This window comes from Neltuma alba, unplaced genomic scaffold (genome assembly GCF_004799145.2).
Source record: "Neltuma alba isolate B1F8T4 unplaced genomic scaffold, ASM479914v2 tig00000015_pilon, whole genome shotgun sequence".
NCBI classification, from domain to species: domain Eukaryota; kingdom Viridiplantae; phylum Streptophyta; class Magnoliopsida; order Fabales; family Fabaceae; genus Neltuma; species Neltuma alba.
The window spans coordinates 1-15953 of record NW_021631895.1 but is presented as its reverse complement, the minus strand read 5'-3'; the positions used below and the strand labels follow the sequence as shown (position 1 = coordinate 15953).

Here is a 15953-nt window from a genome sequence, read left to right as displayed (position 1 = left end):
TAATTTAAATTTTTTTAGATATTAAAAGAGTGAATATTAAAATTTTTTGCCATAATTATAAAGTCAATTTAATATATAATGCATCAGAAAACAAATAGCTAAAGTTAATTAATTGATATTCATAATAAAACAAGAAAATTTGTGTGTATCAAGGTGGGATAAATTGGGGTTTGATCTAGCCAAGTGTTTAACCTAACCCGCTTATGTAGAATCATTCTGATATCCTAGGTAGGGTTAGGCCAATCAAGTCGATGGATTTGTTAAACATTCATAGATCAAGTGAACAAAATTATTAAATTACACTTTGATTGAGGGAAGATATTACTACCTCCGGTTCTTAATATAATTAAGAGTTAGTTTGATATTTAATTTAGTTTTAAGTAGAAATCCCAATTCATTTTTTTTAATATTTATCTATTTTTTTAAAGTAATCATTGTAGTAGTTGCACATATCAAATATTTTATCAAATAGTAGTTCTAGCAAATATACATAATTATTAGGGGTATACTAGAGAAGATAACACTTATTTATTACAAATAATTAACTTAATAAATTTTTTTAATTTACTTAAATTAGTTAACTAGCTTATTTATATATACACCACTTCTGGTCCTTTATATAAGAATTCGTTTGATTTTTATTTTGGTTCTAAATATAAAATCCAAATCCACTTTATCTCTTATATTTATTTATTTATCCTTAAGATAATCTTTATAATAATGGTAGTTCTAATAAAAAAATATTTGATTGGTAAGGATAATTTATGAAAGACAATACTTATTTATTATAAATAACTAATTTAACTAATTTTTTTAATCTGTTTAAATTAGTTAATAAGCTTTTATATTAAGGATTAGAGTTAGTATGATAGAAGGCGGTGAAGGAAGTAGTACGTACTTTGTTTTTGGGAAGGAAGGGAAGACAATTAAGTGAGCAATCCACGAATGGTTGAATTGCTAAAATTCCAGAGTGTAGACAGATAAATCAAATTATTTTGGGACGCAAATATTCTCTCCATCGAATTCAAATGCAAAATTGGAATGCATAATGGGTTAGGTTCTACATTTTTTTTGAATACTTTTAAAATCTCAAAATTTTAAAATATTTTTCGGTTTTGTGTGGCACCGATCCAACTCCATGCCGTCTTCTACCACTTCATACTTTTTTATTAAGAAAAATCCAAAATCACACTCTAGCTAGCAAAATATTATACTCCTAAATATAAGACCTATTTTATAGTGTAATTTATAATATAAAATGAGTCTTATATTTAAAACAAAAGAAGTATTCAAAATTGAATTCCAACTAATGGTGGATAGATGGAAAATAATTTAATATTTTTCAAATAATATCTTAATTTTGGAATTTGTGAATATATAAAATCTCGTTAAAAGAATTTTATTTTCATTTACAATTTTATTTCACTTATAGTCGGATTATTTGATTGTATACGGGTCCAAAAGAGAATAAAAATTGAAAATACATGATCATTCCCAAAATTATGTCATCATCAAAATACGAATTTATGAACCATTTTTCAAATTATGCGCTAATTTGACTATCAATGTAAGCTTATCATTCAAGTTTCATAGGAAAATTTGTTATGTGCATAGTTGAGTGTATTTTTATCTTAAAAATATTATCAGAGGAGTTACCGCTTTATATGTACTCAAAAGAAGATTATAAAATATTCTACCAAAAAAAAAGAAGATTATAAAATAGTGTGACACAGAGCCTTTCATGTTGCATTGTTTTTGAGAGATTACATATTACACATTAGCTTAACTTGACAAATTTCTTTAAACCACGGTAGCTTGTTTGGGAATAAAAAAGCACTTTAAACTCTAGTTCATATTGTTAAAAGAAATTGGACAGTGTGGGGTACCCAGATTTGGCGTCGGCACCACCTAAAAAAAATTCTAGGAGTGTTTAGATAGAAACTAAATCATGATTTTAAAAATAATTTTATAATATACAAAATAAATATGTAAAAAAATTTATTTTAATTTTGGAAAAAATATTTTTAAAAAACACTTAAAGCTTCTCAAACTCTTTTATTGAAAAGTAATCCTTCCGTTTTGCTTTCAATATTTTCTTCCTTCCCGGCAAGCACCAGCAACGTCTATACATTCTCCATTCATAAGAATGGCATGTCTTTTATATAGAGATGAAGAGGGAAACTAACACACACCCATACACTCGTTGCTTGCTCCTTCTTTGGACCAACGTCTCTCTAGAGACTCTTATTTTTACCTTTTTCGTTTTTGTTTCAAAAAGCCTTGCTGAATCTCTCTAATCCAGAATCTCGAACGTCGTCAATCTTTTGATGTCCTATTGGTGAGAATCGCTTAAGAGGAGCAGACATTTGCTTTCTCAAAAAGGGCCAAATCAAATCAATCTGTCTGAATAGATGGAGCAGAAACACGTTTTGTTGTCAGCATTGAGCGTAGGGGTTGGTCTTGGAGTAGGGATTGGGTTGAGTTCAGGGCAAGTGGTTCAGAAATGGGTTGGAGGGAATCATGCGCTCTGTGGTGAGCAGATTGAGCAGGAACTTTTAAGGCTGGTGATTGATGGCAAGGAATGCAAGGAAACTTTTGAAGAGTTTCCTTATTACTTAAGGTAATTTAACTGACTTTTCCTACCAAAATTGTTAATGTATTTGTTGCTTGCTTTTTATTTTGTATAATGAAGTTGGTGCTTCAAGGTTTTGAAGATATGATAAACATTTTTCACGGGGTACTTGAAATTTACTTGCAATCTATTTTGAAGCTTCTTGTACTTGTAGATTTGACTTTCTGACATGACTTCTGGTCTTCTATGTTGGTTCTTCTGTTCTCTGAGATTTTTTAAGTTTGTTATTGATCTCAGGTCTCGGCTTTATGCTCTGTCAACCCTGAGCTTTCTTTGATTTTCTGTAGGAGGAATCCTGTCCACTTTTCCGTGGAAATTCTCTCTTTCTTTTATCATTTCTTGGGCCAGGACGGATGAGAAGTTACGCAAAATGAAACTGAATCCGAAACTAACGTGCCTTAATGTATTGCTTGCAGTCACAGGGAATTTTTCTTTATTTTATTCATATAAGATTTTTCTCATATCTAGGATTATTCTTTTCAGTTGCAATTTTGTAGTTTTTATTTTATTTTTATTGTTCAGATTGATTCTGCATAGCACTTCGATGCGGATTCTAGTTTCATCCTCCTCGTAGAAAATGTAACATATATTCTTTGTGCTTTAGTGCACCTTTTATTTCCCAATTCAGTTGACTTCTGATTCAGAGCATGAAAACAGTGATTAGAATACACTTGCACACCGAAATATGTAAACTTTATCTTCCTGAAAATCTATTATGGTTTTTTTTTTTTGGAGGGGGGGTGTCAATTGACAAAAGAAACTGTTAATTTATGCTACTCTTATGTAGTGTAGCTCTCAGGTCAGCTATTAGTGAAAGAAACATACTATTGAAGAACTCTTGCAACGTTGAGCCGTATCCTTGCGTCCTTTTTCTTAGTATTATAAAATTCATTCACATATTACTCTCAGCCAGACATGATGCTTGAAGTACTTGTTTTTATTTAATGTCTATGCAAGCTTGAGAACCATGCTTTAGCTGTAACTGTACAAGCATAGATCTCTTGAAGTATCTATTGGGTTTTTGATTGAGGTGTAAGCAAGCATAAGAACCATGCTTTACCCATAACTGTGGCTTATGTTTAGCATAGATCTCTGTGGATGTGAGTCTTTGGTCCATTCACTGGGGAATGCGGCGTGATGCTCTACCCTTGAAAGAATTTGTTATGCTTGTCTTGAGACCATTTATCCTCAAGTAGATAGGCTTTATAAACACCTGCTTCTAGTTTCAAATCTTACGTGAAATATGAATTTTCCCTGATAACTCAAATCTTATTCCACTGTTTGGTGGTGACTATGACAGTGAAAGAACTTGTGAGTTATTGAGGAGTGCTGCATTCGTTCATTTGAAACAACTTCACTTTTCCAAACACACCCGTAATCTTTCACCGGCAAGTAGGGCAATTCTGCTTTCTGGACCAGCAGGTATGTTATGAAGATGTCCTGCACAAGATTGTTTAGGTATTCATGTCTGATTGACTCATACTGTTATTTTCAAATTTTGAAGAGCTTTACCTGCAAATACTTGCCAAGGCTTTAGCTCATCACTTTGAGTCAAAGTTGCTGCTTCTAGATATTGCTGACTTCTCTTTCAAGGTGATTATTTTCATATGTTAATTTCATTTATTTAAATTGAATAAGCAAATATTAGCATCTGATCTATTTCCCTTGTACAGATGCAAAGCAAATATGGATGTGCAAGAACAGAATCAGTAAGTTTTCTTTTGCTATGAACACTTTATGTTTACTTTTTTGTCCCGCCATGGTGTCTGTTCTGCACTAACAACTGGCGATACATCACTGTTTACACAAAATAAATTTGTTTACTCACTTTGTCATTCCTTAAGTCATACTTTTAAATTATTAACTAGAATGTACACAAAAAAAAAAAAAAAAATTTAACTAGAACATGGATTGACATGAATATTTATGTGGGGAGTGTTTTCTTGCCTGTAATTCTGGACTCTAGACTTCCCTCCCAAAAAAAAAAAAGAAACTTTCAGTTCAGTGTACTATATTCTCTCAAAAAGGGATTACTTGAAGTTACAAATATTTAGTTGTTTTGTAAGGGGATTTTCCTAACTGGTTTGCTTTGTTTATAGTCCTCTCAAAGGTCTTTATCTAAGGCGGCTCTCGAGCGAGCGTCCAGTTTTTTGGGTTTCTTTTCAGTTTTCCATTCAACTGGAAAAACTAAAGGTAAGAAACAAGAAAGAAACACCCCCCGGGCTTGGGGAGAAAACAATTTTTGTATTTCTCAGTATTAGATTACTTTTTCTTGGGAGTATTGATACTTCTAACTGTTGATATGACGATTGAAATCCCTTCTACATTTAGTCATGATGTAGCTTTCTTTTTCAGTGCTGATAATTTTTTCTTATAGTGGTCATGTTCAAGATCTTGCAAAAGGTTATGAATTTTTCTATAACATCATGTTACCATGCGGATTTTGCATCTTTAAATATCCTCCAGTTATGACTGTTCGCTAAATTTTACTAAACTTTTGTAGTTTGTACATTATTTTGACATATCTTGATTGACAACTTTCATTCAGGCACTTTGCACACACATAGTAATAGTACTGGAAGTTCCAATACATCTTCAAAACTTAGCAGGAATGCCTCTGCTGCATCTGATATGAGTAGCACCGCTTCCCAATGTGGTCCAACAAATTCAGGTTGTACATGAAAACATATTTATCTCTCTCTATCATCCAGTTTTAGCTAATATCCTCTTCATATATATTTTGATAGATTTGTCTTCTATAATGATAACCGTGTTAAAAATGTACTAAACTCAAGGACTAATGGTTGCCAATATGTAAGGCTTCATCTTTATAATATCAAATATAGTACCTCTACTTTTAATTAAGCTGTGCGCATTGCCCACTTCTTTCACCAATTTGTTATTAGTAAATGCAGCTGCTTAATGCTTGGAAAGTTGGAAGTAAGTGTAGATTTTAGTTATTGCAGGGATATTCTTAGAATTTTGTAATATTTAATAGCAAGAATTTATCACATAATAATAATAGTAGCAGCAGCAGCAGCAGCAGTAATAATCATATCTTATCACTCTTAATCTAAATAATCAATTCCTTATTTTATAATCGAAGCTGCATAAATTGCAAATTTTTGTTTGCTCATTGCTTTGAACTTCCATTTTCAGGCACCTTGAAGCACATGAGCAGCTTGTGTTTTGATGAAAAACTCTTCCTTCAGTTGCTCTACAAGGTGATGTCATCATAGCTTTTCTCTCTACTTCGAATTTGTACTGTATTTAAGAAGTACCATAATGGGCAAGGTTTCCGTAGGACAAGTATAGCTGAAAAAAACTAACATCACTTGGAAGGTATCTTAATTCCATTCACTCAAAAAAAAAAAGAAGTGTCTTCGTTCCAGGGATATGGTCCTCTGCTACGCTAATTTTGAAATAGGATTTTTGCTTTGAAAGATACATCTAAGAAAAACGGACTTGGGATATATCTATCAATAGTCGTTTCTAACAAGAAGGATCTATATTAGCTGTTGCAGGTCTTGGTTTCTGTCTCAGGAAAAAGTCCCATCATTTTATACATTAGGGATGCTGAGAAGATTTTCCTCCAATCAGAACGGCTATGCAATTTGTTTCATAAAATGCTTGAAAAACTTTCAGGGCCAGTGTTGGTACTTGGTTCCCAGATAGTAGATGCTGAGGATGAATTCTCAGAAGTTGATGAAAGGCTTGCAACATTATTTCCTTACAACATTGAGATTAAACCACCCGAAGATGAGATTAGTCTTGGAAACTGGAATGCCCAACTTGAAGAGAACATGAAAATAATTCAGTTTCAAGATAACAAAAAGCACATTGCTGAAGTACTTGCAGCAAATGATATTGAATGTAATGACTTGAATTCAATCTGCCGTGCAGACACAATGGTGCTAAGTAATTATATTGAAGAGATTGTAGTATCTGCTATACGTTATCACTTGATGAATACCAAGGATCCAGAATACCGAAATGGGAAGCTAGTAATATCATCTGAGAGGTTAGAACCTGGACCATCGATTTCTAAGTATTCATTTAAGCGAAATGTTTTCTAGTTACTGATGTTGGTAATGAACAGTCTGTCCCATGGTTTGAATCTATTTCAAGAAGGCAAAAGAACTGCTGAGGATACCCTAAAGCTGGAAGCTAATGGAAACAAGGTATGCTTACATCCATTCTCATTTCCAAGGGTAAGATGGATCAGCAAAATTGCTTCCACATAAATAAATAAATAAATAAGGAAGAAAAAGGCAATGAAGATGATGAAAGAGTTCTCATGATTCTAAATTTACATTGCAGGGCTCAGCTGGCGGAGAGGGGAATGGTGCAAAAAATGAGGTACGGTCTGACGCTCAAGCACCTGAAAACAAAAGTGAGACAGGGAAATCCATTCCTCTAGCAAAGAGTGATGGAGAGAATTCTGCTCCAAAAGCGTCTGTAAGATTGATTTCCCTGTAGCCAACTTCAAGAAGATTTGCATTGGAGGGATCTTGAAAGGCGAAGCAGTCTTTCTTATCATTCTAGAACCCACTGTTCAGACACATATTGAACCTCTTTCAGACAATGAAAGAGAAAGGAAACTCTATCAAGAACGTTCTATGCATATGAGCGGCTGACAACTACTATCAGTTTCTATATTCACAACAAATATCATCATCAAATATTACACATTTTTTCACATTGCACTATTCCGTAAACTTTTGTCAATTTCACTATCACAGCATAAGAGTGTTTGAGATTTGATAGTTAAGCCGATACGAATGGTTCCGGGGCATGCCTTCACTTTTCTCCAAGGCCTAGAGTTTGAAACTATTCAATATTAATTGTTGTTTTACATGGTTACTTGCGTCTGTTATTTTATATTATTATTGTTCTTATTACTATTAGTGTTACAACAAGTTTATTATTGTGATTGCAGGAAGTTCCTCCTGACAATGAGTTTGAGAAGCGAATTAGACCAGAGGTCATCCCTGCAAATGAGATTGGAGTTACATTTGCAGATATTGGTGCATTAGATGAAATTAAAGAGTCACTCCAAGAGCTGGTCATGCTTCCCCTTCGAAGGCCAGATCTCTTCAAAGGTGGACTTCTTAAGCCTTGCAGAGGCATATTGCTCTTTGGACCTCCAGGTACTGGGAAAACAATGCTTGCAAAGGCAATTGCAAATGAAGCTGGAGTAAGCTTTATCAATGTCTCAATGTCTACCATCACTTCAAAATGGTTTGGAGAAGATGAGAAAAATGTTAGAGCTCTGTTCACATTGGCGGCAAAGGTTGCCCCAACTATTATATTTGTTGATGAGGTTGATAGCATGCTTGGGCAGCGAACAAGAGTTGGAGAACATGAGGCTATGAGGAAGATTAAAAATGAATTCATGACGCACTGGGATGGTCTATTGACAAAACCTGGGGAACAAATTCTAGTCCTTGCTGCAACCAACAGGCCAGTTGACCTTGATGAAGCAATCATACGACGGTTTGAGCGAAGGCAAGTCATTATAGATGCATAGGTTGTCTGTTTCTGATTAATTTCAATATTGCCATTCTTAGAAAAAGTGCCTACATGACCTTTATCAACAGTTAGGTGCTCATAAGAAAAGAAAAGGCTAAATCAAACTATAAAGCTTTTACACATAGATTGCAAGTGGCTCCATCATATGACATGGTTCTTTTACATTTTGTTTTTCCAACTCTATGCAACACTCGTGATCACCAAAGTCTTCAAGTTTATAAATTGTCTGATATTTGTGTTTACTGACAGAAAAATACATCAGTGTTTGAATTTGCACTACTATTTATTTTGAAGATTCTCTTAAGCATCTCTTAGCAATACTATTGAATAATTTGATTTTCAAACGCATCTTATTATTGAGATTTGCAACTGATGCCTCTGTAACTTTTCATGTTGAGCAGAATCATGGTTGGCCTTCCATCAGCTGAGAACAGGGAAATGATCTTGAAGACTCTACTAGCTAAGGAAAAGACTGAAAATTTAGACTTCAAAGAGCTTGCTGTTATGACAGAAGGATACAGTGGAAGTGATCTTAAGGTTTGTTTTGCAGCTTATGATTCTAGTTTACTGCTTCTGAAGTGTTGGCATCATCTCGACACTGAATTTCTGTATAAACAGAATTTTTGCACAACTGCTGCTTATCGACCTGTTAGGGAGCTCATAAAGCAGGAGAGATTGAAAGACAAGGTAGTAGTATCACTAAGCAACCTTTACAATGTTATTTTGTGACATTGCCCCCAACCTTGCCCTTATCAATACCGGTTAAATGACTGGTATCAATTTTATCTTGTTCGAGGAAAAGAACAAAAAGGCAGCAGAAAAACAAAACTCAGAGGATGCTTCTGATACTCAGGACGATGGAGAAGAGCAAGTAATTGCCTTGAGGCCTTTAAACATGGAAGACATGAGACAGGCTAAGAGTCAGGTAAGGTTAACTGAAAACCCTTCTCAATTCACATGAAGGACAATGGATTTACAGTATTCTGGTTGTTCAAGGGAATTCACTGACTAATATATGACACCTGAGTAAATAGTATCAGGTTGGTAATATTTCATTAGTATGAGGCATGAGATAATCGCAATCAAAGACTCAACTAACCTGTACTTGATTCATCACTGATTTCGCTACTCTTTTGCTTCCTTTCTATTGTGTCTTTCCTTGAAAAGACTTACATTGCGAGTCTTGATTTCAGCACATAGCTTTATCAGACGCCTAGTACACCTCAACTGTTAAAGGAGATCATAAACTTGCCTAGTGACCCCTCATGATTATACTTGTGAAACTTGATCTTTATCATTGTGATACAGACGAATCAAGATCTTGTATTCTTCCCTACATATGGCTATTTCATTATGAAAGCTTAATGGTTTGTTTTAATGCAGGTTGCTGCAAGTTTTGCTGCTGAAGGATCAATAATGGCTGAGCTGAAGCAGTGGAATGAGCTATATGGAGAAGGAGGTTCAAGGAAGAAACAGCAACTCACTTACTTCCTATAGGATGTACGTAGAAAGCTGGTAAGCAATGGACTGGTCAACATTCTTTCTTCAAAACACAAGAACATAGCCCATAAAACCGACATTGAAATGTCCAGTTATGCCAGGGGGATGCTCTCAAAAATTAGAAGCAATATCTTGTACATATAGAAGAGCTAAAAATCCAGGCATATATCCTCCATACTGTGTGTAATTCATCATATCATGCATCATGTGTGGAGAGGGTTGTTGGTATTTCATTCGGTTGTCTAGAAACCAATGCAACCTGTGCTAGTACTAGGGGACTCGTAATTGGTTTTTGAAGATGCATTGGCTTTTCAGTGAGTAAGAGTGATTACACCAAACCTTTTAGGTTAATGATGTATTTATAAGAAAAGCATCGTCAGACAGTGAGCTTTTGAATAATGGCTTGTAATTGCTTGTTTTGTTTGCGTTAGATTTCAGATCTACTATTGATGGTCTTGAGTATTTAATAGAGATTTTTCCTATTAAATATTATATATAATACATGAACGGTATAAATATTGGATATACGTAATTTAATTTAAATATGTTTAAATGATAATCGTTGAACTTTGGGTTTGCCTTTAATGGGCCTGATTATTTTAATTGGGCTTTTCGTAATCAAAATATAAATTAAATCAAGATTTAATTATTTGTTGATATCACATTTATTGCGATACTATTAATTTAAAAATCTGATACTTGCTGCTAAAAATCTAATTTATTTTTCAATTGCGATCCATATATCATCTATTTATCATCCATAAACTATTCTAATTCCATTCAATAATAGTCAAGTTAATTAGATTTTTTTAATTAAAAAATAATTAAATCTTTAAAAATATTAATTTTTTAATCATTATAATTCTATTTGATTTTTAATCAAGTCCTTATATTAGATTTTCAAGTTATAGTCATTAGTCCATGTGTTCATAATATGTTAGATTGATGATTAAGAAACATAAATATTCACATAATACAAAATAAAAAGGAGATTTTTATTTAAACAAAAAAATAAGCTTTATGATGTTTACAATCATCGCCGTGGATATATAATTTGTAAGCTAATTAATTTTGATTTTAGGAAAGAATTAATTATTTAATACTTGAAATTTGGTTGAGTTTGTAACTGAGTTCTTATAGTTTAACTTGTTGCAACTCAATCCTTGTAGTTTATGTTTATGACTCGATCCTTATTAGTGCTACATCAGATGAAAATGATCCAAGTGGATTGTGAGCTATGATGTTCTTCTTTTCTTTACGATGTTCTTCTTTTCTTTACTGTCTCCTTCTCCAACGTGGCACTGCTTCTTCCTCATCTCCATTGCCATCATAAAGAGCCCAAAGCCTACAACCCATGAAGCTCACCACCACGTTCATCCCCTCCTTCTCCCACAGGTCTTCACTGCGACTGTCATTCTCATCATCACCCAATCCCCAACTACCATCTCCCCTAATAAACACACTTGGTGTCATATCTTGTAAATTTTAACTTACGAGATGAAGGATTTGAAACTAACTGTGGGCTAGATAGAATAGTAGAATAAAGATGGAACAACTTTTAAAGTGAAACCTAGGTAGGGACCAAACTGTCATTTTGAAAAGTTTAAGTTAAGAAAGGACAGTATTGGAAATTATGCCTGAAATTCTTGAAATTCTTGAAAATTCATGAAAAGTAGAGTGTCTAAAATAGTATTTAAGGCCTAAAAAGTGAAAATAGAATGAGACTTATCAGAAAATTTTCTATAATTATAGGTATTTTTGGCTAAACAAGAAAAAAAATTAGCCAAAGTGAATTATTTTAAATGTATAAAGGTCTTAATTGTTCAGACAGAAATGAAAAAAAAATTAGTTGAGAGTTTATTACAGATTGTAAAATTATTTCTAAGCCTTGAAGGTGAGAAGGTTAACTTTAAAAATATTTAATGTCGAATCATATCGGTAGGAGGTCGATTTTGAAGAAATTTGAATAGAGGGAGTTATAGGTTGAACTTTAATCTAAGAAAAATAGGGAACTTCCTCTCATTAAAAGAAAGTTATTGGCATAAAGAAATGAATTTTTAGAGCCACTGGATTGGACAGAATTTAAGAAAAATTTAACCAATTTGGTATAATTATTCAGTAGAATGATCTAAAGCTTGGTGAGGTAATTTTTCTCCATAATTTTCTACCATTTTGGCACCATTTTATGAAGAGACGATATGATTGGAATTTTTAAAATTTATGAAAGGCATGCCTGGAAGAATGAATTATGTAATAAGATAATATATTTTTAAACACATGTTTTTCTAAAAGGAAGACACCTCATAAGGCAAATGGCATGATATTAGTATTTGGAAGACAGGACGACCTTGACTTGGAAGAGCTTGATGATGTAAGGGAGATGATGTAAGAGGACACATGGCTAGTCATCTTATTCTCCTATGACACTCGGTATGATCATGTAAAACATGGCTTGATAAAGGGGACAAGTGTACAAAGAAATTATAACATTTCACCAAGACCCAAATAGAAAATCCAAGCTAAAAGTTTGTCTATAAATACCTATCCAAGTTCCTCATTTTTGGCCAACATAAGAAGACATAGAGAGGAAAGTTTTTGCTCTTGAATCAAAGGGAAAAGGGAGAGAACAAGGAAAAAGAAAACCAAGTCAATTTTAAGGCAATACACAAGGTAAGTTAAGGATTCTTTTAAGGGTTTAATTGCCTTAATTAATGATTGATTTGGATTTAATTTTGATGGGAAAAAATAGCTAAAACCCTAAGGTACTTTTTTGGCCAAAATGTTATAAGTCATAACATGAATGATTAAAGGGTGGCCTAGGAATTAACTCTATTTATGGAAGAATTTCAACTTGTTACACACATACATATGCTTTAGCCAAAGGAAGAATTAAGGGAAGAAATTGGATTTGGATAAATCTAAGTTCAAATATGGATTCTACATGAAAAATCATAAAAATGACACAAAACCCTAAAATCAAAGATAAGGTTTATGGTGTATGTCAAGTCAAGTCATTGATATTGCTTGAGTTGAACATAGAATGCCCCTGTTGTATATTTGATAGGTACTGTCCATTGGCAAGAAAAGCTCCAAGGATAAAGGAAAGGAAGAAAGAGTCAAGCTTGAAAGAGGTAGCAAGAACTTACAACTTTGATCTTAACTTGCATTGTTTATTTGGTTGCTATATGGATATGCTGATTGAGCCCAATTCTTTTATGTCTCTTCATATCATTTTCAGGGCTTTTATCATAGTTAGTAGCTCTTTTAGTGATAATTGTGTTTAATTTAGATTAAGATTCCTTGCTTTGAGTTACTGTCTTTTTTAGGACAATTAATGCTTCAAATTGTTGCTTTCTATTGCAGGAAACTTAAGAATTAGAGCCATGATTGGAGACTAAGGAACTACACAACACAAGACTCAAAGTATTGATTCTAGAACTGTTCACTATGGCTAAGTAAATTATGTGCCACGGTGTAATTGGAAGATAAGCATCACTATAGTCTTAAGATGTCTTCACCGCGGCCATATTTTGTCTTCACTGTGGCAACCTCATCGATTTTGATGAAGCTCCTCTTAGGAAAGCTTCATTACGGCAAACATTTCCCTTAGCCGCAATGAAGTCCTCATATTAGCAACCCAGATTCAGATCCTAATAGCAAGATTAGGCTACCCACTCATTAAATCCTACCCATTTCATCCCCTTAAATGTTTAGAAACCCTATTTTTGACCTAACACTCCATTCACTCATCTATAGCCTCCTCTATTCATCCTCTCTCACTCTCCCTCATCAAACTCTCATCTTCTTCCACTTATGCATCTTCCACTATGGGTAGCTCGAAATCATTGTTGATTGTGGTGCTTCCTACTCCATTACATGGCTAGACATTTATTCTCTTGAAGATGGATTGATTGGCATGAGTTCCAAGAGCTTCAAAGAGGAGTTGGCTTTATCTATAGTCTAGTTGCTTGTTTATGAATTCCTAGATCTAGGGTTTGTAAATTTGTGACTGAACTATGTTGGTTATGATTGTAATCAATTCTAGATGATTATGTTATGTATTGGATTAGTTAATGTTGAATGTGGGCTTCTATATATGTGATTACATATATGTTTCTATGCAATTCTTTTGATACTCTTCTTTCTACATGATATTGTTTAATAATGAGTTAATCTGAATTTACATTGAACCAAGTGCATTAATTAATCCTAATACACACATAAAGTGAGTTTTATAGGGTTTTATGATTGGATGTCCATTTATTAAGACTCTAGACTTAAAGGATTCTTTAAGGTTTTTCGTTTAGAAAACTTAGTGATTTATACTCCCAAAGTCATTTTGAACTATGATTGCCAAGATCCATTTTCAAGAGGTTTCATCAACTATTTCCAACACTTGTTTTTCTTAGATTTAAGGTTTTGATGATAACAAATCAAGTATGTTTTGGTTTAATATGTTGATCGATCACCTGATCGATCAAAAAGTAATCGATCAAGTATCAGATAAATTGTCTCTGTGTAATTGAAGGTTGGTACTAAGTTTGATCGATAAATTGATAGATAATTCAAGGTTTATGTGTTGATCGATCAATTGATCGATCATTGTTAACAATGTTTGGTATAAAAGTCTGTAGAAAATTATCTATCACTTGATCGATAATTTGATGATCAAACAATTGATAGATAAAGGGACATTATTCTGGTAGGAAGTTATCGATCACATGATCGATAAATAAGTTATCAATGAGGAGATAGATGAATGGTAAAGCCCTTCTACTTAAGTTATATTCTGTTTCATTCATCATTTATCGATCACTTTATCAATAAGAGATCTATCGATAACCAGATTGAACAATGCTTGAAAACTCAGTGGATTATTGATATGTTTCTGGTCAAGGTTGTTTTTTGGTTTTTTAATCGATCACTTAATCGATCAGTGATTTGTTAATCAAATGATCGATCATCACTATCTCACTACACCTAACTTTTTGAGTTATGTTTTCGATCACCTAATCGAACATTTGATTATTAATGAAATGATTCATCATCCAAGTTTCTGAATATTTTGTTTTCATATAACATGATCGATTAAGCTTTATCCCTGGTTTTTTAACTAAGCTTTTAAAATAATGTTTTATCGATAACTTGATCGATCAACCTTTAATCGATCAACTACTCGAACATTATACAATCTTTGTTTTCAGCTTAAAATACTTTTCTTGACTTTTTATCAATAAGTTTTTCTATCATTCATTTATCAATAAAGTACTCGATCATTGTTCTTTGGAAACCTTTTTATCTCACTCAGCTTTATCGATAACATGATCGATCAAACAGTTTTTAATCACTTGATTGATCATTAACTCATTTCAGTTAAAAACAACAAGTTACAGTGACTTTCAAAATCTGCTGAATAGTTCTCTTCAAGCTTTTCTCAGCCTTCATGTTTATCATAATTCTCTATTTTAAGGGAGTCAAAGCCATAAGTGATCTTAGACCTTTTCCTACTTAATCTTTCAAAGGTCACTCTTTTCATTTATCGATCACTTAATAGATCAATGGTTAATCCATAACTTAATCGATAAATATAGTTATCTGTTTCAAATTCTTTCACTTTGATTAATCGATAACTTAATCAATCAACCAGTTATCGATCATGACTTCGATCAAGGATGTTTAGTTTATGTTTAAAGTATCTGGTGATTAATTGATTCCCTTTCCAACTGCCACATAAATGTTTAATATCACTTGATTAGTTATCATCATGAGTTTCATTCTGAAGGAAAAACTTATTATTTTCAAGTATTGTTACAGAATACAAAGCTCAATGGATACTCAACGGATATTTCGTAGCCCTTAACCTGCCGTGTCAGAAGCATTAATGGTGAATACTGTTGCAATTGGGAAAACACGCAACCGAACTTCCAACTGCTAGAAGCTCTTCAGTCTAACAATTAATTAAACTTCTCCAACTATAAAAGGTGCAAAGAGCATTGAATGAGTAATTGAATACGTGAGCTACTTCTGCTGAAATACTTACTGTTGCATTCAATACTCTGTTTTTCTTTTTTTATTGAACTTCAGTGTTTCATATTTATTTACTCTGTGAGACAGAATGATACACCTTCTTTACTCACCTTCTAAGAGTAACTCAAGAGTGTGGACTCTTAGAGGGATTGTAACCTTATGGGTAGTAAGGGGCAGTGATTGAGGAAATCAATTACTGTACTAAGACACCAAGAGCTCGTTTAATCTTGGGATTATAGTGGAAATCTTAGAGGTGCTCTAA

At 33.2% G+C, this 15953-nt stretch overlaps 1 protein-coding gene and 1 long non-coding RNA gene across 5 annotated transcripts; both read left to right on the top strand.

The window, feature by feature from the left end:
• The first annotated feature begins 2160 nt into the window (after positions 1 to 2160).
• On the top strand, positions 2161 to 10131 carry LOC114754725 (peroxisomal biogenesis factor 6). 4 transcript variants are annotated; one of them, XM_028902031.1, is made up of 15 exons: positions 2161 to 2620; positions 3933 to 4054; positions 4137 to 4225; positions 4306 to 4341; positions 4732 to 4825; positions 5181 to 5303; positions 5792 to 5856; positions 6157 to 6653; positions 6732 to 6813; positions 6953 to 6991; positions 7572 to 8140; positions 8566 to 8701; positions 8783 to 8854; positions 8967 to 9089; positions 9548 to 10131. In XM_028902031.1, the coding sequence occupies exons 1-15, from the start codon at positions 2412 to 2414 to the stop codon at positions 9659 to 9661; spliced, it is 2370 nt and encodes a 789-aa protein (XP_028757864.1). In that variant the 5' UTR covers positions 2161 to 2411; the 3' UTR covers positions 9662 to 10131. The 4 variants fall into 4 exon arrangements, with proteins under 4 accessions (XP_028757864.1, XP_028764702.1, XP_028802405.1 ...); XM_028946572.1 differs by having other exon boundaries at positions 2163 to 2620; positions 6953 to 7090; XM_028895391.1 differs by having other exon boundaries at positions 2164 to 2620; positions 6953 to 7090; positions 8783 to 8851.
• A 2146-nt stretch (positions 10132 to 12277) lies between these two features.
• Positions 12278 to 13300, top strand: LOC114728714 (uncharacterized). Its single transcript, XR_003738931.1, has 3 exons — positions 12278 to 12334; positions 12729 to 12795; positions 13028 to 13300. It is a non-coding gene; the product is annotated as an uncharacterized LOC114728714 (long non-coding RNA).
• Positions 13301 to 15953: the final 2653 nt, after the last annotated feature.

Bases quoted from the DNA above. Each gene is read 5' to 3' on its own strand.
- LOC114754725 (XM_028946572.1), top strand. From the start codon at position 2,412: ATGGAGCAGAAACACGTTTTGTTGTCAGCATTGAGCGTAGGGGTTGGT. The intron at 4,826-5,180 runs GTAAGAAACAAG...ACTTTCATTCAG, and splicing joins TTCAACTGGAAAAACTAAAG to GCACTTTGCACACACATAGT. The intron at 8,702-8,782 runs GTTTGTTTTGCA...CTGTATAAACAG, and splicing joins ACAGTGGAAGTGATCTTAAG to AATTTTTGCACAACTGCTGC.